This window comes from Naumovozyma dairenensis, chromosome 8 (assembly GCF_000227115.2).
Source record: "Naumovozyma dairenensis CBS 421 chromosome 8, complete genome".
Taxonomy (NCBI): Eukaryota; Fungi; Ascomycota; class Saccharomycetes; order Saccharomycetales; family Saccharomycetaceae; genus Naumovozyma; species Naumovozyma dairenensis.
Genome location: NC_016486.1, coordinates 922317 through 950299, shown reverse-complemented (window position 1 = coordinate 950299; position 27983 = coordinate 922317). Strand labels below are relative to the sequence as shown.

General features: G+C 34.0%; 11 protein-coding genes across 11 annotated transcripts; 5 read left to right on the top strand and 6 right to left on the bottom strand.

Annotated features, from left to right (window-relative positions):
• Positions 1-139: 139 nt before the first annotated feature.
• Positions 140-1954, bottom strand: NDAI0H03870 (uncharacterized protein; the record flags this gene model as incomplete). The annotated part of the gene is made up of 1 exon (XM_003671755.1): positions 140-1954. The coding sequence occupies one exon, from the start codon at positions 1952-1954 to the stop codon at positions 140-142; it is 1815 nt and encodes a 604-aa protein (XP_003671803.1).
• A 473-nt stretch (positions 1955-2427) lies between these two features.
• Positions 2428-4170, top strand: SHS1 (septin SHS1; the record flags this gene model as incomplete). Its single annotated transcript, XM_003671754.1, has 1 exon — positions 2428-4170. One exon carries the CDS (start codon positions 2428-2430, stop codon positions 4168-4170), a length of 1743 nt encoding a protein of 580 aa, XP_003671802.1.
• Positions 4171-4755: 585 nt separating this feature from the next.
• WHI4 (Whi4p) lies at positions 4756-6984 on the bottom strand (the record flags this gene model as incomplete). The annotated part of the gene is made up of 1 exon (XM_003671753.1): positions 4756-6984. The coding sequence occupies one exon, from the start codon at positions 6982-6984 to the stop codon at positions 4756-4758; it is 2229 nt and encodes a 742-aa protein (XP_003671801.1).
• Positions 6985-8041: 1057 nt separating this feature from the next.
• On the bottom strand, positions 8042-12586 carry HBT1 (Hbt1p; the record flags this gene model as incomplete). Its single annotated transcript, XM_003671752.1, has 1 exon — positions 8042-12586. One exon carries the CDS (start codon positions 12584-12586, stop codon positions 8042-8044), a length of 4545 nt encoding a protein of 1514 aa, XP_003671800.1.
• An 845-nt stretch (positions 12587-13431) lies between these two features.
• On the bottom strand, positions 13432-14334 carry FMP45 (Fmp45p; the record flags this gene model as incomplete). Its single annotated transcript, XM_003671751.1, has 1 exon — positions 13432-14334. The coding sequence occupies one exon, from the start codon at positions 14332-14334 to the stop codon at positions 13432-13434; it is 903 nt and encodes a 300-aa protein (XP_003671799.1).
• An 800-nt stretch (positions 14335-15134) lies between these two features.
• On the bottom strand, positions 15135-18218 carry CDC13 (telomere-binding protein CDC13; the record flags this gene model as incomplete). Its single annotated transcript, XM_003671750.1, has 1 exon — positions 15135-18218. One exon carries the CDS (start codon positions 18216-18218, stop codon positions 15135-15137), a length of 3084 nt encoding a protein of 1027 aa, XP_003671798.1.
• Positions 18219-18836: 618 nt separating this feature from the next.
• Positions 18837-19292, top strand: DTD1 (D-tyrosyl-tRNA(Tyr) deacylase; the record flags this gene model as incomplete). The annotated part of the gene is made up of 1 exon (XM_003671749.1): positions 18837-19292. One exon carries the CDS (start codon positions 18837-18839, stop codon positions 19290-19292), a length of 456 nt encoding a protein of 151 aa, XP_003671797.1.
• A 1445-nt stretch (positions 19293-20737) lies between these two features.
• On the top strand, positions 20738-21802 carry NDAI0H03800 (uncharacterized protein; the record flags this gene model as incomplete). The annotated part of the gene is made up of 1 exon (XM_003671748.1): positions 20738-21802. One exon carries the CDS (start codon positions 20738-20740, stop codon positions 21800-21802), a length of 1065 nt encoding a protein of 354 aa, XP_003671796.1.
• A 1368-nt stretch (positions 21803-23170) lies between these two features.
• Positions 23171-23836, top strand: NDAI0H03790 (uncharacterized protein; the record flags this gene model as incomplete). The annotated part of the gene is made up of 1 exon (XM_003671747.1): positions 23171-23836. The coding sequence occupies one exon, from the start codon at positions 23171-23173 to the stop codon at positions 23834-23836; it is 666 nt and encodes a 221-aa protein (XP_003671795.1).
• A 1652-nt stretch (positions 23837-25488) lies between these two features.
• Positions 25489-27111, top strand: NDAI0H03780 (uncharacterized protein; the record flags this gene model as incomplete). The annotated part of the gene is made up of 1 exon (XM_003671746.1): positions 25489-27111. One exon carries the CDS (start codon positions 25489-25491, stop codon positions 27109-27111), a length of 1623 nt encoding a protein of 540 aa, XP_003671794.1.
• A 195-nt stretch (positions 27112-27306) lies between these two features.
• On the bottom strand, positions 27307-27894 carry TIM22 (translocation channel protein TIM22; the record flags this gene model as incomplete). Its single annotated transcript, XM_003671745.1, has 1 exon — positions 27307-27894. The coding sequence occupies one exon, from the start codon at positions 27892-27894 to the stop codon at positions 27307-27309; it is 588 nt and encodes a 195-aa protein (XP_003671793.1).
• Between the last annotated feature and the right edge of the window lie 89 nt (positions 27895-27983).

Here is a 27983-nt window from a genome sequence, read left to right as displayed (position 1 = left end):
GGACAATTATGACAGCAAATAGCAAGATGGAACGTTTATACAATATACAATATACAAAGAAAGAAAGAAAGAAAGACAGAAACGAATAGATTATCATTCGAACTATTCATTTATTTATTGTTTTATTTATTGTCGTACCCTATTTCTTAATATTATTTAAATCACCTTTTATATATGCCATATCTTCAATGAGCACCCTCCTTAACCATTGTGCTTCTTGTCGTTCATTTTCTAATTCTTGTTGTAAATGTGCTATTCTATTATCCTTTTCTTGAACAGCTTTACCATATGAGTTTTTTAACGCCTGTATGTATATCTCTAAGTGAGCTCCTGTCTGTATAGAAGGTTGTATTGACAGTCCTAATTGATCATTGGAATTCATCCCGGATATACGGATATAATCGCGGTTATTACCTTTCTCATTATTATTATCAAGGGAAGCTGTGTTGCAATTAGGCTCTACATTGAAGGAACCAACCAACATAGATGTTGTCTTATCAATTTTGTTTGAACTTGAAGGCTCACTAATAACATTGCCAGTATTTGCACTATTCGTATTACTCTCGTCTGTATTATTATTATTATTATTATTACTCTTATTATTCTGACCAGTATTTGCAAGGTCGTTTTCTGTTCTTTGATTTTTTTTGCTATCATTTGTTAATTGCAAAAATTCTTCCACCGTCGTTTCATCTAAATTGCAGACATCTAACGTACCTAATGATCTTCGTTTCAAAATGTCATCAGGGGCTATATTAGTGGTAATGTTTCCATTTGATATTAAATTGATAGCATTATTAGTATTGTCATTATTGCGAGTATTATTTTCCAAAAAAGAGGGATCATTTACAACATCACCAAAATTAAGATTTAATCCACCGGGACTAGTAGGTTGTGTATAATAACCATTTATTGCTTTTGAGTTCATAAAATCTTGCTGTAATGCCTGTGACTTCTTAGAAAACGGTACATCTAGCAGAGATGGATCCAACGTTCCGATGGGAATCGTGGAATCCAATGACAGATTAGGTTGGGCATTCTTCATGGGATTAAAAAGAATGTTATCATTATTATTATAGTTGGTAGTACTTATTTGCTGCTGCCTCCAATTAGATTTACCGGGCTTGTTTATTTTATTATTTTGTATTATCGTATCCTTTCGACTTCGGTTCTTGTAATTCTTCGTTGGTAAAGAACTAGTATTAGTATTATGAATATTAGTATTATTAATAGTCGTGGCGGTAGTTGTAAAAGTTTTTGTTGCACCTACGTTTGTATTTGCAATCTTCCTCGGCAATTGCTTCGTTTGATTATTATTCTTACAAGCATATTTAGAGTATAATGTACTTTTTTGTAAATCATAAACGGTTGATATGTACGAGGTAGTCTTTTGGAATAATTCATCATCCTGTAACTGCAATCGCTCCTTAATGCTATAATTCCTTTCATCTAGTTTATTAAAATAACGATTATAAGGGCTTACTTCGAAACTTAATTCCAATTCTTTGATAATCTGTTGGAATCGTTGAAAAAGTTCAAATCCTGATTTAGGTGATGTGTTTAGTGTAGCAACTGTTGATACCATTGCATTATAAATTTGAGACATCATCATGAAGATTTGTGGGAGATCTTGCTTCATTTTCGGAAGTAATTCAAGTGTAATAGGACTCGCATTCATTGATTCACCATTTAATGCAGCAGATGAACTTAAACCAATGTCCATATTATTACTACTACTACTTGGTACATCTGTAGTATTTGATAGCGGTGTAATAACTATAGAATTTTGTGCAGGTGGGGTTGAAGAATTGAATAATGAAGACGTATTTATAATTGAATTCTGGGTCAATAGCTGGTAACAATTGATGACAAAGACGTCCAATAGAGATCGGTGTGTTTGATAAACATTAAGTGGAGGTTTATTCACAATATCTGTGAAATCTAAATCATCCATTTGGAGGGGATGACCTTTTTATAGAAAGACACAAAACACGAGGACAGATGTAGAAAACCTCACAAAACAGCCAAAAAAGAACAGGAAAAAAAATTGTATAGCAACGAGGGAATCAATATGCAAAGCGTAATATAATATCAGAGATTGCAGAGCCATTAATACGCTTCTTTTGATCTTCAATCAAACATCTTTTTTTGGATCATCGAATTTCCATTTTCCAATTTTTTCAATTTTGCGGAAATCGTTTTTCATGATTTTTACATTTTCAATAAGACATGTAAAGTTTTAAGATCTCATATTGTTTTTATATAGTCTACGTACGTACTCCATTGATTGTTCGAGGTAAAGACAGGAAGTTGAAACGTAAATCATCTGCTAAGGTAATCCCATTTTGTGTGTGTATGTGTGTGTGTGTCGGTACATTGAAAGTGGTCTAATCTATTTAAAAAGCAAAAGAAGTTAAGCTCGTCATCATGCAAAATAATAACAGTCCAGTACCTCCACCAAGTTTATTCCGGAGGAAGAAAGAGAATAGACGTGGTATCACATATACTATGATGCTTTGTGGGAACTCCGGTACCGGTAAAACCACTTTTGCTAATAACTTATTAGAATCCAATATTTTCCCGCATCAATTCAGCCATTCCGAATATATGGACAATGCTAATTCATTATCTTCCAAAGTGAAGATCATTCAACCAACAAAAGTAGTATCATTTAATTCCAAAGATGGTATCCCTACATATATGGCTGAATTTGATCCACAACGTTCTGCATTGGAATCAGGTATCACGATAACTTCCACTTCTCTGGAAATCACTAGTGCTTCTGATGATACTGAAAATGCGTACGTTTCAATTGATGACGATATCATATCATTTAATTTAATAAATACATATGGTATTAACGAAAATTTAGATGACTCATTGATATTCAATGAAATAACATCATATCTAGAACAACAATTTGATATAGTTCTGGCAGAGGAAACAAGAATTAGAAGAAATCCAAGATTTGAAGATACAAGAGTTCATATCGCACTATATTTCATTGAACCTACAGGTCATGGTTTAAGAGAAATAGATATCGAATTAATGAAACGTATCTCACGTTATACAAATGTGTTACCAATCATATCCAAAGCAGATTCATTTACTAAGGATGAATTGAAACAATTTAAAAAAATAATAATGAATGATGTCGAAAGATTTAATGTCCCTATCTATAAATTTGAAATTGACCCAGATGATGATGATTTAGAAGCAATTGAAGAAAATAGAACATTGGCTGCTTTGCAACCTTTCTCCATCGTCGTATCAGATGTCAAAAACAAAGAAGGTAAATATATTAGAGAATACCCCTGGGGTACAGTAAGTATTGACGAAGATAATGATGTCTCTGATCTAAACATCTTGAAAAATGTTTTATTTGGCTCTCATTTACAAGAATTCAAAGACACTACTCAGAATTTATTGTATGAAAATTATAGAGTGGAGAAATTATCTACAGTCTCCAAGAATGAACCCTCGAGTCAATCATCAAATACCCCAAATGATAACGATAGACTCAATACGAATGATGCAATGTTGAAAAGACAATCTGCTGCTCCAAGTTTAAGTAATTTCGCCTCATTAGTGAACACAGGGCATTTTAATTCTCAACAAAGTTTAAATATGAATACTGTAGATTTACCAGTTACTCCGAGTTTGAATCATTCGAGAAATAATATCAAAGAAGAAGATATGGACTCATCATCAGATCATTATTATGAACATCAGGCCAAAAGGGAAATCGAAGAAGGTGATTCCCCAATCAAGCAAATGTCTCATGATATTAAACAAGGAAACGAAGAAATTATAAGGAACATTAAGATAGAGTCATCATCACCAAGAATCCCAGCGAAAGGAGATGGATTGAACGATATTGCAGAGAGATCTAAATTAAGAAATATTTCAGAGACGGTCCCATATGTGTTGAGACATGAACGTATATTAGCAAGACAACAAAAATTAGAAGAATTAGAAGCACAATCTGCAAAGGAATTAACTAAAAGGATTCAAGAATTGGAGAAAAAGGCTCATGATTTAAAACTAAGAGAAAAATTACTGAAACAACAGCACAAAAATGGTTCATCATCTTCACTGTTATCACAAAGTAGGATAAAGAAAGATGATACAATGACAGATTTGGCTTCAATACTTTCTAAAGACCAATGAGAGAGCACGGGAAACATCCGCTTTTATTATTTCTTATTTTCTACACCTATAATATAAAACAAAATTTAGATGAACTTTATTATTAATATTAATATTATTAGTTTTACATGATTACATTGTTTTATTATATATATATATATATATATATTTAAATTTGCAGATATGATATGTTTACATAACGAAGAATAGTAAAAAAATTGAAGTAAAATAAAGGAACCTCTTAATCTGTCCGATCAAAATATTGATGGATTTCCGGTGCAACGTACTAGTAGGAGTTTGATAATGAAAAATAATTGATACATGGAGAGAAGATTATGAAGATTAACATTGAAGCGGATCTTTTCTTCTATGAAGTAAAATCCCACTTTTTATGTTTAAGCTATTCACTTGTAGTGGATTAACCTGCATATGTCAGAATTTCTTGTCCCTATTTTTAGACGATAAATGAGGGATTTTGAATAAAAACATGTAGTATCTAAGAACCATTTAACAATCAATAATAGGATACTTTAAAAATATTTGATTCGAACGAAGAAAAAGGAACATAGAAATGGAAAAAAAAATGAAATAATGTGTAGTCGTTTGTTACCAACTAGCATTAGAGTTAGCTGATGTAGTAGTGTTAATATTCTGGATGGGTTTCCTATTATTATTTGGACCTCTTACACCCAATGGATTTTTGGAGAAACTTAATCTGATGCCTCCTTTACTACTTAGTGTAGCTCTTGGTAATTGACTTCCATATAATTCACCTAATGCTTGCGTTGCAAAATTGATATCTTCAAACTCTACAAAACACATCGGCCCATGACCATGACCATGACCATTGGTGTTTTTATTTCTGAAAGATAATCTTCTAAAACCATTTTGACATGAGAATAGTTGTCTTAGTTCATTTTCTGTTGCATCAGGCGGTAAGTTTCCAACGTATAATGTATTACATGGTGGATTTTGATCTGCAGGATTAACAGGTGGTGGAACTTTAGCTAATAATGATAAGTCAATACGTGATGCCGTTGCCGTCGTTGTCGTGGAACCTGCCACATTAATTGTTGATGAAGGCGGTAATGATTGATTCTTTGATGATATTGGTGTACTTTGTAAATTTCTTGAATTTTTCACTGGTATGTTCTCAATATTAGTGGTACTACCACCAATATCATGATTAATGTTATCATTAAATTGACTGACTTTTGAGAAGTTTTCTAACTGCGATTGAGATTGCGATTTTTGTTGACTAGAATATTGTTGAGATGGAGATATTTGATTCAACCCATGATGTGCAGTATTATGATCGAATAATTGGTTAGGATTAGACAAACTATTCATATTAGTATACCCAGTTTGAATATGCGAAGTAGTAGAAGAAGATGGAGGAGGCGGAGGCATTTGATTTACTAATCCATAATTTTGAACCGGTGTAGATACATGATGCATATCATTGAACGTATTGTTTGGAAATTGGTTCATATTTCTCATATTTATTGGCGGAAAAAATTGCTGTTGCTGTTGCTGCTGCTGCTGTGAGAGTGGAGGTGGCATATTTACGGTCCCCATATCCATTTTTGACAGTTGTATCGAACTACGAGTGGATGGTGGGGCGTAAATAGCATTTGTTTGATTCGTTATAGACGAATTTGAATTCCAATCTAAATTGGGTGTGCAAGGTTGAGGGGTATTAGTTGCAAATGTGTTCATATTCATTGACAATTCTCCGTTAGCGCTCCATATCTTCTCATTTATTTCTTCCTTTTCATTAATTAGAAACGATTTCCCTGAATCTACTGTTGTTGTGGCTGATATTGGTACCGGAAAATCGGGTTGAGAAATAGTTATACCATTATGAGGTTGCTGCTGCTGCTCCTCCTGTTGTTGTTGCGAATTGAATATAGGCAAATTCGACTGAACTGGTTGGGAAGCAGACTGTTGTGATTTTTCGATTGAAAAAGGATCGTTAAAAGAAAATCGTGACCGTTGGTGCAATAAGGAAGGCCTTTGTTGAGAAAAATCAGAGTTAGTAGCATTGTTCTTGAAAAGGGGTGATGCAGAGTGAGGCGGAGCGTCAGGATGATAGTAATGATGATTCCGATTATTAAGGTTCCTACCATCATCATTAGGGCTTATTAGTCGATAATTTTCAGGATGACTATAAACTGATGGGATATTCTGAAATAATATTTGTTTGCCGGTTATTTCTTCAATAAGTTCAATCGATGGTTTAAATGGGAAGTTTGGACCAAATAACTCATTTTTTGAACTTAATATTGACGCGTAATGTGCTGCAAAAGGTAATGATTCAAACTTTGCTAATATATACATGTTGTTTTTCTCATTATTATTCTTTTCAGAAGTATGAACTAGTTCCACATGAGTAGGATTAGTTGACAACGCAAAAATTGCATGACATTCTCTTAATGAAATATCATTTGGAATATTTTTTATTTTTAGTGCAAATGGACCTTGAAAGATTATATTTGTTGGTAAGTCATGCCTTATACCATTAGTGGCATTAATACTACTGTTTTGATTGTTATTATCCATTTCATTTAAGGTAAAATTTTGAAGCATTGATGATAAATTAAATGGGGAAGTATTCACTTTTGACACAACATTATGACTGTTTTGATTAAGATTACTTTCACTATTATTGCGTAAAGTCAGTGAATTTAAACCCAACTTATTATGGATATGAAGATGATCGGGATGATTAGTATGCATGGATAAATTAGATGAGTTTAATGCTGGAAAGTTATCCGAAGTTGAAAAAATATTAGCTTCTTCTATATTCTTATTTGAGTCATGTATGAGCGACATATCTGTTTTCTGTTAGAGATGAGTTCCGAATATGTGGCGTAATATTAACTGTCGATACGAGGGCTGATGATGACGATAAGCTGGTTAATATACTTCCAGACAAATATTGTCTTTTATAGTACTCTCTGTGTAAAAATCTAATGCTATCTTTCGTATGAGAACTATTCAAAGCCAACGTTAAAATCCGTTTGCTCCTGGAATGATAACACAATTGTTTCTTGATGTAAAATGCTAATATATGTATTTCGTGTTAAGCTTAAGATCAGCAGTTAAGGTATCACAGAATGCAGATGAGTGTGGTTTTATAATGCAACGGTATCCTGCGATTTACTTAGGAAAATTGGAGTGACAATCAATAATAGTGAAAAATTCTAAACAGTTTGTTCGAGTTGGTTGCCTATGTAGAAAAATGGTGATGATACAGATGTTTTGGTTCTTCTTCCCTTGTGTATAGCGCAATATGCAGTTGTGTTTCTCGTGATGATAGAACAGCTGTTGTTTGTTGTTTAGGTGCTTATTTGTTTATTTCATTTGTTTGTTCTGTCCGGTTCCTTTAAACGTGGAAGAATATCGCGTTGTACGACGCAGTAACAATCGATCTGCTAATTACAAGTACAGTTTAACGATAAATGAAAACTGTTTTCTTCTCAGGCATTATTTCAACTGACACATATCTTGAAATTAGTAATATGTTGAAGTTATCACAGTATCGCTTTCCCTGTGATATCTCTTAATGCCTGTCGTTAACTTGAAGTTTAGTCAATTTAATGGTGTTACCCGCATAACTACTTGTAAACTTTTACATCAAATAGTTGAAGGCACAGTTGAAGATATACAGGACGACTCATAAACTAATTAACGAAATAAGTGAATATATATATATATATATATATATATTCACTTATTTGCTATACTTTGGGTTTCTCGAATGCAAAAACTTTAAGCAAAATGACTTATAATGTACCTACATAGGCTAGGTGAAACAACTACATAAAAATCAATAAAAAAAATAGTTCAAAGATAAAATAAAAAAATAAAAAAACTTGCTCTTGCCTCCTCACATCTTGGGTTTGGGTAATTGATTCATAATACTAATACTAACTCTTCTAAAGAAACCTCCTTTATTATCGTCCTTAGACGATGTACGCATTTCCCCTTCTTGTTGTTCCTCTTCAGTCAAATACTCATTACCTCTTGCTTGGCTTCTAGGAACTTTGTGTTCAGCTTTAGAAACTTTATAATAGTCAACATGCTCACCAGGTGACAATGATTTACCAGTAGAACCGGCGGAACCTGTTGATCCATACGATGCCTTTCTTCTTGGCTCTGTACGGTTTGCCACATACGAAGAAACATGTTCGGTCTCTTCTGTAAATCCATAAGTTGGAACATCAGGATCAATTAAACTTGGGTAATTACCTACTGTTTCACCATACGAACCAATGGAACCAATTCTTTGTCCCCCTAAGCTCTGTCCACCATGGTGTGTCTTCATAAACTGTTCTCTCTCTTCTAATAAATTCTTTTTAGTTAAATCGTCGTCGTCAGTTTGTTTCTTTGGCTCTGTGGTATCCATCATCGTCTCATCATAGTTCCCTTTAGAGTATTTAAATTCACTTTCTGGGTTCTCCTTCACTGGTAAATCATTATTCTTAGATATACCTAAAAGTGGCTCAATACTCTCATCAAAATTCTCTGAGTTAATATTCTTTTTCACCTCATAATCATTGGCAGAATGCCCACTATATATAGTCCTCGTGGTATCAGCAATTGAATCTGTCCCGTTATCATTTATACCATTATTGTGTTTATCCATAGCATTATCACGCATCGAACTTAACTTATCACCGCTATAGAAGCCCTTTGATACATTGGATTCCTTTGGTTTTTCTGTATCTAATGGTGCTTTACCTATTCCAGAAGGAATATTACCGCCAGCAGTAATATTATTATCCCTATTGATAGTTGCACTTTTACCAAAACTTTCATCAGTACGGGCTAATTTCATAAAATTTGGCTTGAAAGATTCTGTTCCTGTGTCTTTATTATCTTTCATATCAGTATTTGGACGTATATCTGTTTCAATCGGCTTAGTTATGTTATAACCAGTATCTCTGTTCAGATCCTTACCAGTGTTAATAGGTTCGTAACCAAAATCAGCTGCACGGTTGACATCAATCTTTGCGCCAGTATGGTAATCTTTATGCATATCAATACCTTCAGCACCCTGATGCAAATCTTCTTGCATTTGTTCAGTGGCAGTAAATGGAACTTCACCAAGTGCAACTATACCGACACCAGCACCAGCACCAGATCTTGTACCTTGTCTTTGAACTCCTAAGTCTTTCCCAACACCACTTCTATATTTCTCTTTTGGAGTATCTTTGAAAATGTCTGTTCTAATTGATTTATCAACATTATATGTAGTATCAACATTGGAAGCACCACCAATATTCATCATCTTATCCTGATGGGTCTGAGAAGCTGGGACAGCACCTTTATTGACATCAGTTGAAATATTCTTTTTAATATGATAATCAAATTGCTTTTCCTTCTTACCATTATTTAACGCAGAATCTAAACCATATTGTCCAGATTTTACAGCAACATCATCAAAAGTACCGTCTGTTTGAGGCCAAGCACCTACAACAGCAGCTGGAGAAGTACTACTGGCAGTAGTGGGTGCAGGAGTTCCGGCAGAAGTAACACCAGCAGCAGGTTGTGTGGAAGTTAAAGTTAACCAATCATATGCCATCGTTGGTGGTTTTGCATGGGTAGGTGCGTTGGCTGATTTAGTTTGTGACCATTCTGAAAGATTAGTGTCAGGAAGTGAGTCAAACGCACCATGAATCTCTGGCTTTTTATTTTGTCCTTCTATAGCATGCTCTTCTTTCTTAGTTGCTGAAACGTTCATATCATCTGCGGTTGAAAACCCTGGAAGTTGTCTTGGCTTTTCCTCATTCTTAGACCGATTAGAGGTTTCTTTTGGCTTGTCCTGCTTATTCTTAGACCAGTTTGAAAGATTGGTATCAGGTTTTGTATCGAACCCACTAAGGATGTTAGGATTCTTCTCTGGTTCGGTCGTTGTATATTCTTTCTTCTTTGCTGAAACATTCATGTCATTTGCGGTTAAAAACCCTGAGAGTTCTTTTGGCTTGTCCTTCTTCTTAGACCAGTTAGAAAGATTGGTATCAGGTTTTGTATCAAATCCACTAAGAATATTTGGATTCCTCTCTGGTGCCAGCGTTGGATATTCTTTTTTCTTTGCTGAAACATTCATGTCATCTGCAGTTGAAAACCCTGGAAGTTCTTTGTTCTGCCCAGACGTGGAGAAAGTGGACTCAACAGTTTTTGTACGTTGCTTTTCAATAGCCTCGATATCTCTCTTAATACTATCAAGATCTTGATCAGTCCTTGCATCTGTATGATAATCCTTATTCATGTCAACACCTTCGGTACCTTGATACAAATCTTCTTGCATTGGTTCACTTGGAACAAATGGAATTTCACCAATAGCAACCGCACCTGCACCTGCACCAGCACCAGGACCGGCCTCTGTACCTCTGCTTTCGGCAATAGCAATCTCTCTCTTGATAGTATCAAGATCTTTATCAGTTCTTGCATCTGTATGGTAATTTTTGTTCATATCGACACCTTTAGCACCCTGATATAAATCTTCTTGCATTGGGTCTGCTGGTACGAATGGTGTTTCGCCAATAGCATTAGTATCCATTGATTTACTTTCACGTTCGCTGACATCGATCTCTCTCTTAATAGTACCAAGATCTTTATCAGTTCTTGCACCAGTATGGTAATTTTTGTTCATATTAACATCTTTAGCACCTTGATATAAATCTTCCTGCATAGGTTCAGTAACGACAAATGGTGTTTCACCAACAGCATGCGCCTTTACTGGCTTGGTTTCACGTTCGCTAGCATCAATCTCTCTCTTGATAGTACCAAGATCTTTATTAGTTCTTGAACCGGTATGATAATTTTTGTTCATATCAACCCCTTGAGCACCTTGATGTAAATCTTCTTGCATTTGGTCAACGGGTACAAATGGAATTTCCTCGACAGCAGTAGTACCAATATTTCTACCTTTACCAGCGACACCAACATGGGCTTTCCTTTCCTTTAATTGTTCTCTACCAATTGGTGCCTCTTTAAAGACATCCGTAGTAATTGGTTTGGTACTTTCATAAGTAGTATCTCTCTTAGTTGTGGAAGAAGAATCTGTAGCACCAACACGTCCAGCCGCACCAGTTGTGGCTTGTTGTTTTGTGTTAGACCATTGAGACATATCAGTTTCAGGTTTAGTATCAAATCCAGAAAGAATATTTGGATTTGTTTCTTTTTGCATTGTCTTCATACGTTCTTTTGGTTTCATTGATTGAATGTTCATATCGTCAGAAGTTGCAAATCCTGTTAGATCCTTAGATTTTGGAACCTGTTTAGGGATTGAAGAAGGTTTAGTAGCACCAGTGGTGGCAGCAATAGTAGCACCTTTTTTAGAACCAACGATACCTGCTTTTGGAATAGGGTTCTTCTGAACAGATGTTTTTTCTTGTTTAACAGTCTTTTTGACAGTAACGTTAGTATCATCAGGAGTTGTGAAACCAGGTGCGATTTTCGAAGTTGCAGATGATGGTTGTTTTTTAGTACGGGGAGTAGTACCGCCACCAACAGCAGTACTACCAGGAGTCTTAATTATTCCTTGATTTTTCTTAACATCTTTTTGTTGTTGTTCTAGTTTATACTGATTTTGAGTTTTTGATGGAGCTGAAGGATATCTTGCCATACCTGTTCCAGTATACTCTTCCTGTTTTTGACCTTTGTTTTGGTTATGGTGATGATGATGGTGCTGATGAGTTTCTTGATCTTTGCCTCTTAAAGTACCTGGAATATGAGTTCTCTCTGAATCTTCAAAACCTGGAACGCCTGTATTTTCACAACCTGCTGGGATTTGAGTGGAATACATTTCACTATGTGATAATTTTCTCCTTGTTTGTGCAGCATTAGAAGCTAAATCTTTCTTAGTAATCTGAGCTGGATTGGATTTCGAAGTTGTTGTTGGTTTATCGGCCATACCACAACCTGGGATACCTATATTCTTATTAATATTTTTCGGAACGTTTCGATCAGTATTACGGTCAGATGAAAATGGTTCTTTCCACTTGGGTGGTTTTGATTCAGTAGTAGAAGTTGGAGTGGTATAAGTTCCTTGATTTTTTGATGTTGTAGTTTTAGCAGTAGGTGTTGTTGGTGGTGACGTAGTAGTAGTGGTGGTGGTAGTAGTTGAGGAAAATGCTGGTACGTCTCTTAATTTTTCATCATCATCTCTGCTATTCTTCTTTGATATACCCAAGATTGGATAAGTTACATTTTTAATTTTATCACCAATAGATGTTCTTCTTTCAGTTTGAATTTCAGGTTGACGATTTGTTCTAGCATCTGTGTTTGAGCCTTGGGATAGTTTACGATCTGATTCAGCCGAGTTTTGATTAGTATTATTATCAGAAGACTTTAGATTATGTTCAATAGGTTTTGTAGTGCTATAAGTTCTCCTGCCAGCAGTGTCATCGTCATAGCCTCCTTCCATTTGAAATGGGTTGTTATTAGTTGGTTTATTTTCAGTTGCACCTGATAAATTAGCATTTTTAGGTTTTTCAGTTTCTTTATTTTGACCTAAGTTTTGGGAGTCACCTTGATCTTTTGATGCATCTTTGAATGCATTAATTGGGTAATCTTCACGTTGTTGAGTTTCTTGAGATTTTTTTTGACACTGTTATTATAAGAATGTAATAGAATTTTTTTTTTAGCAAATTTAAATGTAAAAAAAAAAATGATGGAGAAAAAATTGTTAGTAAAATTGTGCTTATGATATATTTTTTAACAAGTTAATGATTATATTATTATTATGTTATTATTATTAAATTAAAGAAATGATTACATTTACAATAAAAAATAAGAATAAGAACAAAAAATAATATAATATTAATCTGTTGATTCTCTTGGAGAAGGGTAATTTTAGTTGTTAACGTAAATTCATGCCAATCATTGATACGATAGAAATAAGAAACAAAAAATAAAATAAAAAAATGGAATAATAGATAGAATAGGAAAGTTAAAAGAGAAGAAAAAAAATCGAGCATAAAAAAATTGGTGATCAATTAACGGCATAAAATACGAAATGATTGATGGTTTGGAGTTGGTGGTAGAAATGGTAAAAGGAGATGGTGAGGTCGAGAGAAATCAACGAAGAAAATAATATTATTATTATTTCTTTTTTATTCAAATTTATTAATTATTATTATTATAAAAAGGTGAAGTTCGTCATAACGATATTGGTATGATAGGAAATGATCTGATCTGATTTGAATTGGATTTGACTTGATTTGAGCAATTGAATTAAATGGACTGAACTGAACTTGAATTGATTGAAATTTATACGGTTGGAGGTATATTTTGAACAACTTCACCTCTTGGGTTAGTTGTCACTAGTCCATCATCTGCTACAACATTTTGGTTTGGGTTTGTTGTCATTGTAGCGTCATTATTCTGGTATCCTTGTTGTTTTTTCGTTTTCTTGAACATTTTTTTCTTACCAAATACACTACTTCCTATAGTTGATTTCTCAGCAGCCGAGTTATCATATTCAGGATAAGACATATTTGAATGATCATAAGCGGTAGGTGTATTATCTCTTTTATGTAAAGCAGCATAAACAGTGGTGGCAATACTATTGATCAACATCAAAGCTACAGAGGCCCAAATGAAACCGAAATTCTTAGCACCCATGTGAGCATCTCTATCATCATGATGGAATGCCTTTCTTGCCTTGACATAACACCCAGTGTACAAACAAGCTGCCAATAGTAAGAAGAAGAATGCAATCCAAGAGAATGCCATAGTGATGAAATTTGTAACATTTCTGTGTAAAAAGAAACTAATGAATTGAGGAACTATTGTGAAAATGGTGAAAGCCGTTCCGATTAATAGCATAGCCCAAGCCACTTTAGAAAGATAGTAATAAGTATCTCTATTATTTAAGAATGTGGAAGGCATATTTGGAGAAGAACCGAAATTATCTCTTGGAGAGAAAGGTTTAGCAGCCCCCCTGGAAGAACAATCCATCAATTGACCATTTTCGTACCCACAATATTGATAATTGAACCATCTTGTTGTACTTGGAGCATTATTGAAGCCATTTGTATCACCTTGGAACCAATAGAAATTTTTGAGAATACCACCGTCTCTACCACCTGAAATGATTAGAATTAACGTTAACAAGCCTGCCCCTAAGAGAAATAAAAAACTTAATGGATTAACAAACCTTTTAAATTGCATAGTTTTTTCCTTTAATTTTTGGTATGTTTTTGGTTATTGAATTATATTTATTATACTATAGTAATATTGATATGGAAGTTATATTAGTTAGTCCGTAGTCTTGTTGTAAGGAAATAAATGGAGAGTGACCGTTGGTCTTTGGAAAAAGAAGAAGAAGATGAAGGCAAAAAATGAAAGGATATAAGAAAAGGGAATATATATTATACAATCTTATTTATACATTACTCCTTGTTTTGAAGAAGATGTATGATATCCCTTCTTGCATGCATGCATGCAAAGAAAGGGAAAAGAGGAAAGGGAATGGAAAAACATTCCGGTAGTCGTAGGATAAATAGTTTATTGTAGTAATGACAGTATGTAAAAAAGGTTTGACATAAGTTCTGCCAAAGGTCTATTCATGGATAAACAAAACCTCTCAACTTGCAACAACAATCTAAAGCTAACATTACTATTATTTTCTGAGAAGTTACAATAATAAAGGGGGAGGGATAAACAGACGGGCAGCGCGTATGCAATATGCAATATATTTATGTGTTCCTGTTGGACCAAAAAAGATTATTATGAGAGAGCGACGGTCCCCTAATCCCATCTCCCATACCATACCATGTCATACTGTAGGAACACACAAACACAGGTTTACAGGGTCACAATTAACGATGTTATGACGTATGATATACATATACATTCCGAGAATGTCAGATAGGAAGCTGGGCGGAGAGGGTGCACGGCTGGCTGGCTGGGCGGCCATCATTTGTCGTTGGGACATGTGGCGCTATTAAAAAAATCCGGACTTCGCGGCCTTAACGCCATACCAATGAAACGGACTCTACAACAGCATTGTCGATATCTTCCACTTTGACATTTGTGACAGGATCATAGTTACTTGGATATGATACTGGGTCTGGTGCACTGCTCTGAGGAGGAATGAATTGTTGTTCAAAATCTTGAGGAAGTGAAGGTGGTTTGGTGTCTTTCGATACTTCCTTTCTTGCCCACAATTGGGACTTCATTTCTTCCATTGTAAACTCAACTGGGCACCAAACGAGTAAATTTATAGATCTTGACCTCAATTGTAACTGAAATGGTGCCTTAGTGACCATAAATTGGAATGTTTCACCAACAAAATTTTGTAATCTGTCAAGACTGACATCAACAGTATTATCGTAGTTATTGTATGCACTCTTATTGAGGAAATAATTAATCGTTTCTTCTTTGAACATTTCAATTCTTAAAAGTTTCCTATTCTCAATCATAGTTTCCAATTCCTCATTGTGATCTCGTACTGTTATCAATAGGCAAAGATAAGTAATCATAGTCTTCCCTGGGTTCCTTGTATCATTACCAATCCCATACTCAACTCCAATTAATTTACCATGGACTTGGAATAATTTGGGAAATTCTGTTGATCGCATATTTAATAATGGAATATTATCATTCTTATCAAATGATATTTTCCTTCCAACTAATTCATCAATCCCAGGAATCTTTTGATATACATTCTTGAAGATATCATTACTATTATTATTGTTGTTGTTAGTAGTAGTAGTAGTAGTATCCTCTTCATTATGTTTTTCATAAACGAAACTTTTACCCCAGTATTTTTTATCCAGTATAGAAACCATATTTTGTCTAGAATGATTTTCATCCTTGTGTTGATAATATGGGAAATACTTTTCGTAATCTTTGATATATTCTGATAAATCAGACTGATGAATCCTCTTGATACCTTTATAATAGATTTTCTCTAAAATAAACTGTTCTCTCTTTGATAGATTCAAATAATTTGATTGTAAAATTGGTATACAAACTCTTGAAATAGCATTCAATTTACCTTTGAAAAATTTACAACTTAATGAAATTTTACAAACTATACCATATTTGCTATAATTCTCAGTCCAACTTTTTTTTAAACCATGAAAATCCATACCATAAATGGATGTAACATTTTCATTGAAACTACGGAAATGATCTTGGTACATCATAACTCTAAACCCTTCATTACTATCAAGTCTACGCATAGTATCAACCAAATAACTATCAAATAAATATTTTTGCTCAATATTGTTCTTTGTAAAATCTGTGAAAACCATAGAAACATATGAAGAATTCTCAAACGTTAATGACACTAGTAACCCAAACATGGTAATATATTTCATATCACCGGGATTCAGTCTTAATTCATTGAAAAATATCTTTGGATCATTATCAGATTTAATAAATTGGAAATTAAATTTTTTATTAAGCTTAACCTCCTCCTCGTTTATATGATACCGTTCATCGTTATGTCTTTTGGGTTCAATAACGTTAGATTGTCTGTCATGTTTTTCAAGTAATACAATTTTTTCAAAATTCCATACGTCTGTAAATAATTCAAGCTCATTCTCTTGAGTATCATTCTTAGCTGAAGAAATATCTAATTTTGTCTTTATGATAGTAATTTCAAACTCATTCATACCAAGAAATGAATGCAATTTTCTGAAATAAGCCATCTTATCTTCATGAGTATCATACGGCAGAATATCGTGAAATAATCTAAATAAGTCAACTTCATTGGATACAAAAATCTCAATAGAATTAAAAAATGGAATCAAATTACAATTACAATTCAAGCTGCCTTCAGTTTCCTCTTTTTGTACTCCATTGTAATGAATTACATCCCAATGTTTAGGTACAAATTCAAATCGATAATTGAATTTTTGTTTATATTTTAAGTCATTTGGAACGGGGAATAATGGAATTATTCCATATAAATTACCTTTTATCTTAGACCTTGTACCAAGATCAGCATATTGGTAAAACCCAGGCGTTTCCATATCATAATAATTAGTACTGTTTATTTTCAATTTTTTCACATGACTTTCCCTTTCGAGGGCATTTTCTTCTTCACTTGAGAAGGATGACAATGAAGAAGTTAATGAATATGATCTCTCTCTTAGTTCTAACCTTGATTCCATATTATTATTATTATTATTATTATTATTATTATCCTTTCCGATTGAATTGTTTAATGGAGAAGCGACATTGGCATTGGTACTGGAATCGGAATCACGTAGTGTGAAAAATTGTGAATTAAAGGCAATTTGAGATTCCATAGAATTACTATCGGTACTATTTTGTCCTTGTTCACCAAAGAAAAATAATGGATTTGATCTTTTTTTCTCTTCCATTAATTTTAATTTTCTTTCTTGAATAAATTCCTTTAATTCATTATTGAAATTGGCCAATTTAACAAAATTAAAATCTGATTTAATGTCATTATCTATCATAATTAAATTATTGAAAATATTAGATATGAGCTTGTCTCTAATCACATGATCATCATCATTTGTGGTATCGGCAGTAGAGGTAGTACTAACGGGCTGTCGCTTGTCTTGGGTAGCATATTTGATTGCAGTGGAGATATCAATTGGTTTAACATCATCTAAATATAATGAACTTTTTTCACCATTAGAAACGTAAATACATTTACAATCAATGAAACAAATTTTTTCCAAATGAATTTCATCAATGAAAAATGGTTCTTTCTTCTTCTCATTAATATCAAATTCATTAATATCAATATCGAAAAATTGACATAATAATGATATTGTCATCCTTGCCAGTTTGAAAGAAGATGAATTGTTTTCGGTGGTTGTGGTCTGTTCTGTGGCAGCCGCGGTATCAGACTTCAGTTTATCATTAGTGGAGTTGTATTTGATTTTGACTCTATATGGCGACAAAGCGGGAACCCCATTAGGAAAATCTTGTAGTTCTAAAAGGAATGAATTAGATCCATTAAATTTTATTCCAGTCAATAAGGATATGAATCTGATTGATATTTTCTCAGCAGTGGGCAATTTCTTTAATTCAGAAATTGATGTAATAAACTTGCATGAGATTGACATATATAGAATGAAATTGACAATTTTACTACCATTTAAACAATTACAGCGTATTCATTCAAAGTGTAAGAGTAAAATTCCTTCTACTACATTCAAGTATTGCTTTCTGTATTATACGTACATTATTATTTGAAGCTATCATGTATTTATTTTCAAAAATTACATAAGCTTACGCGTCGCACAGGTACGCACACGTAAACGCCAAAGATAGACATGCAAGTTCATATGAGAGAGTTGTATAATAATAGGCCAATGCGAAGTCTCTTCAAGAAATAAGTAAATTTAATGGCTAATTTTTTATTATAAAAGGGTTACTCCATTTATTTAACATGGACATATAATTTTTGACACCTATGTAGATACATTTATTTTTTGGTTCGATAAAGAAGCCTGCCCAATTTTGTATGTAATTTCTGTTGCGGGATTTTTATTTTTATACCCATGTTGAAAAAAATAACGAAGAACTCTCGAACTTAGGTACATACCTACCTACGTAGGTAACGATTGGGATTGATGATACTTCATCTTATTGAATTCAAATGTATTGGGAAGATCGTGCATGCATAAATGAAAAGGGATTGAAAGGTTTAAACAATTAAGCAACTAAAATAATAATAAATTATGAGAATTGTATTACAAAAAGTCAGTCAAGCATCCGTAGTGGTCGAAAAGGAGATAGTTTCTACCATTAAACATGGATATATGTTATTAGTTGGTATATCTACAGAGGATACCATTGAAGATATAAACAAGTTATCTAATAAAGTATTGACTTTAAGAGTTTTTGAAGATTCTACAGGTGAAAATTTTTGGAAACAAAATATTAAACAAGTTGAAGGTGAAATTTTATCAATTTCACAATTCACTCTGTATGCAAAGACTAAGAAGGGTACGAAACCTGATTTCCATATGGCTCAAAAGGGTCATATAGCAAAAGAACTTTATGATAAATTTCTTGATTCATTGAGAGCGAATTTAGGTCAAGACAAAGTTAAAGATGGTCAATTTGGTGCAATGATGAGTTGTTCGTTGACCAACGAGGGACCAGTGACAATCATCTTAGATAGTAAGAATTAATGAAGGGCAAGAGAGTCCTTCAGTTGTTATATATATCTTATGAGGTTGTAGAAAAGATATGTAATGCCACACAAAAAGATTTATAGATGTCATGAATATATATATTATTTACACTGAGTAACTTTGAATGAACGCAACTTGCGAGCCGAGATAGTGTGGAAGGGCCGAAGGATTAGCTGTTTGTTATTCAATCCAATAAGCATAGTGTTTTTGTTTACTAATGAATCAATCAATCAATCACTGGCTTACTTACTTACTTACTTACTTACTTACTTACTTACTTGTCCATCGTGATTGGTGTATGTACTTAGTGTGTACTGCCGCGCAAGTAAAGGAGTTGTTGTTATGTTTTGCTGATGATGCTTGTATGTAAATATATGGTGTAGATATAAGGTAGGAAACAACCCTTTGTTACGGTTACTATATATTGTCCATGGCCACAAAGAGAAAAACTCCTATAAGAAACCCGGAACAATGGCGTCGGAGTCCGGGATGGAAAGGATTAAAGTTCATGGACATTACATACATACATACATACATACATACATACATACATACATACATACATACATACATACATACATACATACATACATACATACATACATACATACATACATACATGCAACACATACGTACATAGCCATAAGGAGACATCCTTAGGAGTTTAGACAAATGCCAATATAGACGGAGGGATTACGAAGTAGAAACGTGTAGCCGTGGAACGCAACTGGAATGTAACCAATCAGACAAAAATGCTGCTGGACTTTGGACTTTGGACTTTGAACTTTGAACTTTGGACATTGAGGTAATCTAATGACATATAATGACATGTGTCTACTTCTATTGTGTTGATCGTTAACAATAACAATAGGCCCTTTGTTTGTGAAGCTATAGGAGGAGGAAATGCAGGTGCCAAGATGGGGATAAAAGTCCCGTGGAATATTCTGATAAGCAAAATATCCTCCCTTTAAATGGTAACACACGACCCTTTAAGGGTAGCAATACCTGTTTGTTTCAATCCTGACTAGGCAAAAATGCACGTATTTTTACTTGTTGTTCCAGATCGTAGAAATTGAAGATATACTGAATATCTGAAGATGTATGGTTGTGAGTTAAGACATAATTTATCCCTTCTTTTCTACTTCTTTGTCTAATAAACGCCCTTTCTATTGAACCTGGGTTCGGTAAAAATCTATTAGCCTTCTACAAGGCAACTTCCCCTAACTCCCTACCCTTTCAGATATAAAAGACAAGATGTAGAACCAATCCTCCATCTTATTGTTTTATCTTATCACAACGTGCTTCATATCATCTTTTTACTATACCAAAGTCTAATTAATTACAATCTGAAAGTTTTTGATCAAAATTTAAAATAACAAACACTATCATTCCAAACAACCAAGAAAGAATAAAAACAACAAAAATATTGTCTGCAATACACAATGAATACTAATCAAGGAGTTAATAATCCTAACAACACGTATAGTGAGCCAGGGTATTATGCCAATCAAAATACAGGAACAACAGGGCAAAATCAACAACAACAACCAGGAAACCAAGGTTATGGGAAACAAACAATGACTACAGCACGTCCAAGAACATTTGCTGAACATCCTGCTTTATTAACAACATTGAGAATCTTAGAATTTGCCTCTTCTGTCTTAGTATTTTCCCTATTAGCATTCGCCATTCATGATTATAACGACCATGGTAACCATAAGACTAATTTTGCTCTTGCTGTCGGTGTCATTTCTACCTTCTATTTATTAGCTGTCTTTTTAGGTACATTATTAATGCCACAATTTGTCTTTGCTGGTGTTTTACTAATCGCTGAAGCTATCGTTTGTCTACTATGGTTATGTGCATTCATCGTTATCGCTAAGACTGTCGGTGAACATTCCTGTAGTAACAGTAGAGTAAATCAATATAATCCAGCTTATGGTTCTATCAGTAGCTTCCAACAAAGTGGTGGTACTTATAATCCTTACACTGGAGAATACACTACAAGTAATTATCATAGAGCTTGTAACACTTCAAAGACTGCAATTGCCTTTGCAGGGTTTGCATTCGTCCTTTTCGTTATTACATGCATCTTATTGGGGTTAAACGTTTTGAAACCAATTGTTAGAAACTTTGGCGGTCAAGGTTTGTGGAAAGATGGTAGTTATATCGGTTCTAAATTACAAAGATTTACTGGTTTGGCATTGGATAAACCATTGGGTAACACTTATAATGTAGATATGGAACCTGGTGTTGTAGGAACTGGAGTCCCAGCAGCGGATCAACATACTATGTCTACTGCAGGTGAATCAACTACTAATGCTTACGATCAAGAAAAATATGGTAATGATGGTGCAAGAAGTGCTGTCACTGGTAGTACTGCTGAACAACAACCACAACATCACACATATCAAACAGAAGCAACACAGCCAACAACACGCACTCAAGTTCAACATCAAGTACGTACTGAAGAAGAATACGTTCCTGCTCCAAGAACAAATATGTAGATGGATGAACTCACTCACTTATTTTTACACGGGAAACCAGGGTATCAATAAAGGGCTTTCTTTAACTTAGCTGTTCTTTTCTTCGTCCTATTAATTAATTAATTGCATACGGCACAATCAATATACTCAAATCTAATTCTTTTTGCCTTCCTCTAATACCTAATTTCTTTATACTTACACACTTACCTCTTTACTTACATTCTTATGTGTTTTTCTTTTTAAAGAAATTCTATTTTATTTACAGTTTACTACTTTATTTTTATCTATCTATAATTACCTCTTTTTTATTTATTTTAATGATCTTATTCCTATACTATTTTTTATCATCAATATCTGCTTGTCTTGCTATCATACCCCTCTTATTTGTTGTTGTGGTGCCTTCTCTTTTAACAAGCATATATAATTAGTTTGTAAGTGGGAGTGAGGTGTGTAGCTTATACGATTCAGCACTTTATGATTAATAAGTTTTACTAAAACTTACTGACCGCAGGACTTTCATTAGGGATGTCAAATAAACTTAGAGTATGACGGACTCCTGGACAGCAATACGCTTTAGTAAGTAGAATTCCCAATGTTTGTGAACGGTATTTATCTTCACTATGTCCCTTAATTTGTGGTATACAATGAAATTAAGGGACATGAAACTATCAAAGTGCAAAGAATCAACTGCGTTGGAGGCCCTTACTGGGCAGAGCAACGAGGCGTCTAAATATATTTGATATATTGTATGAGTAGTTTTGTCCTTTATTTTGACAGTGGCCAACCCTCCTTCCCTTCCCCCCCCCCCCACTTTTGAGGCTGAGTACGTATGTTGATGTACTTATTTACAGACAATATAGTAAACGGACTCGGGGGGGATAAATGCGGCTATTTTTAAAATTGACCACTCCAGGACCTCAGAGATACAGTGACAGCTGGGCGTGGCATACCAAATATGTCGCTTTTTCCATCAAATCACCAAGAAAAGATCGTAGTACCTAGTGACTGTCACATCTCTTTTTTTCTTGAAGACCTCTTTTTGGATTTTTTTTCATCGAAGTGAAACTTTAGCGCCAAGATGACAACAAGATCAAGGCTTTGATATCCAAAACAGTTGAGTATGATTAACTAGTGAGGCAAAGTAAGTTTTCATCTTCATTGAATCATTTTAGTTCGGTTATCACAGGATTACTACTGTAAAAAAATAACGCAAAACAGCCTCATATTTTTTAAAAGCATATTATTCTAGAAACATATATAAGCCAGAATAGGTTTTCATTGAAAAGTCATTTTATCATTCACACCAGTCATTCTAACAATATAGCATTCAAAGCATCAGCGCATATACTTTAATATCAAACACCTAATAAAATAAAAATACAAACACAAATGAAGATCATTAAAACAACAATTTTATTTCTGACAACAATTGCATACTTTGCAACTTCTGAAACTTCGGTAGCCAATACTGGTAATGAGGAAAATACGAGACTTATCCCATCTCATGAACGTCTACCGCGTATTTTATCACCAGATCATCATCCTAATAGGCATCCTTTAATATTGGAAGACATGGACTTTCAAATGAAGAGAGGTTCTAGTGGTGGTCGCTCTTCCGGTGGTCGTGCTTCCAGTGGTAGTTCTTCAAGCGGTAGTAGCAAAGGCGGTAGCAGTAAAGGGGGTAGTGATTCATCTAGTGTATACAGTGGTGAAACTTTAGTCAATGGAGGTAGCAGTGGTAACACCGGTTCTAAAGGGAATACTGGATCCACAAGTAACACTGGTAATAGAGGTGGTTCAGCGGGATCTAGTAGTAACACTGGCTCTAGGGGTAGCTCAAGTTCCAACAACAACAATGGTGCCGTTGCCGGGGCTGGGGCTGGTGCTGCTGCGGGTCTTGCTCTCGGTAGTACTTCCCATGGGCGTATTAATTCCCATAATAACTCAACTAGCGGAGCACAGAAAAATGGTGCTGGTGTAATCAAATTTGGTCCTCAAAAATCAATTACGCTTCTGATCCTGATGGCAACATGGTTATTAAATTACGTAATGTAATGATATCAGTAATATTTACTGACATGGAGTAAAAACATGACGCTTATGACCAATTCATGACATGGACAATTCCTTATCGATTTTTTTGCATTTTATATCTGTTAGGTTTATTTCAGTGAACTCAATCATATCTAATAGAATAATCGATGGTCCTCTAGGATCGTTCGATATTATATATTGAGTATTGTATTTACTTCAAGAATGTTTCTAATAGTTTTAATACTTTTTAATAATTAATTCTCAAGTTTACTGTCGCCGAGCATCATTATGTTATACAGACGCAACGGGTCACTCGGGTGAAAAATATTAAATTTTGAGGTATCAGACAGACAATTAACACAGTTAATTTAATTGAATAAATTAGGTTTAAGATTTAATTCAGGTAAAAAAAAGATGCTTTATGACTTCCAAAAGAAAGGAGTTATTTAAAACTAATTAAGAAAAAAAACCAAAGAACTGCTCTCGAGGAGAACTATTTGATTTAGATATTATATTCCCCTACCATTAGCGTTGTTACGCGCCGAAATGGTCAACAAATAGCCGTAGCTATTTTTTCAAATTTAACGGGGGTTTCAAATTCGTTAACCCTTCCATATTAGTCGCCAAAAAAATACTATAAAATTTTACAGAGTTTGTTTATCTTAAATTTATTATTATTATACCTACCTTACATAACCTTTTTAATGATAAGTCGAAATTGTAAAATATACTGTGACACAGTGTAGATACAGTGGACTGGAGTGAGTTGTCTACAGCAGTAACGTAAAAAATCTGGAACTATGACCTATAACCTGTCATCATGAAGATATTTCTACCACTTGGTGTAACCTCTGTTAATAGTGAGAGAAGCTTTGCAACTACGGGAAGATATTACGGGCAAAACCGTCATAATCTTGCAGACGAGACGATGGAAAGCCTACTTCTGATAAAGATTTTATATTCCAATTTCCCTAACAATAAACTGATTTTGGCGTTTGATTTTACTCTCAGTCTTCTATTATTTTTTTTTACATTCTATATATTATTGCCTATCTTGAATTTTACTGCTGACGGGCCAAATTTTTTCAAATGAGTTCAATCTTTTCGGTTTTTTTTTAAGCTTGATATTTGCCCTATATTATTTTAGTTAAGTAGAAATTTTATTTTTTTACAGTTAGGTATTGACCGTTCCTGTTTTTTTGTACCCTTACCCCTAATCCAGCGCTAACAACGCGACCTACCACAGGTTATTTGTATAATATTACCCCGTATAAAGTATTTATTGTGTATCCATATTCTGATAAGGCGAAGTACATATAATTCAAACAATTGTGCTAATAATTAGTTATTTTAAAAAGGCATTATCCCCCCACACCTGTCAGTTTCAATTATCACTATGATGCGGGTTGCATACTCTTTACGGGCCCTCTAATGTTTTTAATAAATTACCTTACATAGGGCTTGCAAATTCAAAAAAACCCTCAACTATACCAAAAAGGGGATATGCTTTTTATTTATAGATGTAAATAGTCATCGAGAAGAAAGGAAATGGCTGAAGCCTAACCAAGGTTGCTGGGTCATCAATATTATCTCAATAAAAGTATAATGGTTGATTTAACAATGCAACAAATATAAACCTACTTCCAACATTATCAATGGTAACTTGATAAACCATGGCATTAGGTGTCTGTCCCCTACAAAACCACAATAAACCCAAATTTATGTCTACTAATAACAATTATACCAAATTCATTCCTGAGTATAGGAAGACTTCATTTAAGGATAAAGATAGGTTCACTTCCCATGAATTGAAGAAAAGAAATGTTAAGCATCAAGTAGAATTAAGAAAACGTAAAAGAGATGAATTGATAGCACAAAAGAGGGCATATGTACCAAATATGTCTGAACCTGAATCAGATTCTGATACAGATTATTCTCTTTCTCAGGAACAGTCAATTATCTTGGAAACTGTAATGACGAACCAGCTCGAAGAGGTTTTGCCGTTATATGTGGAGAAGATTCATTCCAATGATTTGCAACTCCAATTGGAAGGCCTTATAGGTATTAGGAAACTAATATCAAAAAAAAGAAACCAGACTATTCAAGCAATAATTGATACTGGTATTATTCCGAGATTAATCAATTTCTTAGATATCAGCAACTCTGATATGCTTCAATTAGAAGCTTCGACCATATGTATGAAAATCACAACGGGAACAATCGAACAAACTCAGGCACTGGCAGAAGCAAGTATCATGCCAAATTTATTAGATTTAGTACTCCAATCTAATGTTAATATTCAAAAGCAAGCCTTTATGATTATAGGCAACATATGTACCGATGTTCCCTCAATACGGAGTTATATTTTGGTTAATGAGGCAAGAATCCTTAACATTCTGAAGGTATTTCAAAATGACGATATATCATTAATACAAATTGCTGTGTGTGCACTTTGCAAGATTTTTTGCAATATAAAAAATGTAAAAGTCCCTATGAGAGCGGTAGAATTGATTTTGCCAATATTAGTTGACCTAATAGATTGTTCAGAACTAGATATAATTGAAGATGCATGCTGGACTTTGTCATATTTATTAAATGTAGATGGTCTAATCAAAACAGCTACCTTTCAAAATCATTGTATCAAGAGGTTGTTGAAACTGTTGACGGTTTCAACTAAAGTCACCTTTCAATTACCGATTTTGTATTGTTTAAGAAGATTCTGTTCAAACTCGAATTCAATAGGTGATCTCTTAATAAGTGAGGGATTTTTATTAATTATTAAATCCCTTCTAAATCAAAGGAATGTACATAGATTGATTGAGAAAGAGCTCTGTTCGTTTATTGCTGATATCACTGAAGACAATGAAGCACATACTATGGCTATCATCCTAGAAGATTTAGTACCAGAATTCACTAAAATACTATCATCTGCTCCGTATAAAACAAAAACTGAAGTATGCTTTATACTGTCCAATATAACAAATATAGCAGACTCATCACTGGTTTCTTATTTAATTTCAAATAATTGCATTAAATCTCTTTGCCAATTCCTTGAAATTGCTAATAATGAAGATGTTCGAATCATATTAGTTACATTAAAGAATATACTAGATATTATCAATTCATCTAGAATGACAAATGGCCTTCCTATGAGCTTAATTAGTGAACTAATAACCGACCCTAAAACAATATCAGCTTTGTTCAACTGTTCCCAAAGTGACAACGAAGAAATATCTACAAGAGCTGTGAATTTGATTGAGAAATACTTCAGTAACAATTTCTTGGAAGAACTCTAGCCACGTTTGAGTTTTACTCTGTTCTGTCATAATCTTTGAATACAAAATAGAAACATATCGGTAATAATATCCCATTGCTATTTACTATCCTTTTTCTTTTATTTACATTTTTTATGAATATTTATATAGTTTCATTTATGCATCTCAATCTTTTATTACGATGCCATTTCACTGGGTTCCTGGAATGTATTATTTTTATCCTTTGAAATCATTTGCTGGCGGCCTACCATCTTCACTTTTCATATACATATCGATGGCTGCTGAAAATAGAGCAAAACCACCACATCCCATCAATGCAGCTTGTGGACCACTTTTATAAGCCAACCCACCACCTGTTATACAACCTGCAGTAACCCCGTTATATATATCATTCTTAGCTCTCAAAGATTCAACTACACATTCTACTCCAGCATAAATCATACCAATATAACCAAAATTCTTCGCACTAGAATAGGATCTCTTCCCCATATCAGCAAACTGTAATTTAACTTGTTGTTTCAAAGGGAGATCAGCCATTTGTTGTACATTAGCGGTTACGCCTCCTGCCAGCGGAGTATGTAAAGGTGTGTCGTAGGCCATGGATGCCATAAATAGACCAAGAACACCACCTAGGGCAAACCCTGTAACACCACTTATGATTGATTTTCCAGGACATGAAGTCATAAAATTTACCATCATTTGAGCACCTCTTTCTCCCTGTTCATCAGGCGTTAAATCTTTAAAAGACTTGTTATGATGAGATGGTGGTGCAAGTTCTTCGAGCCCAAATCCTTGATAAACCATGGTTATGGCAATTAAAGTATCTTGTATTTCCTCGGATAGATTCTTGTTGGTTCAATATCAAAAATCTTCGGTTGTATTCACCTCTGTTA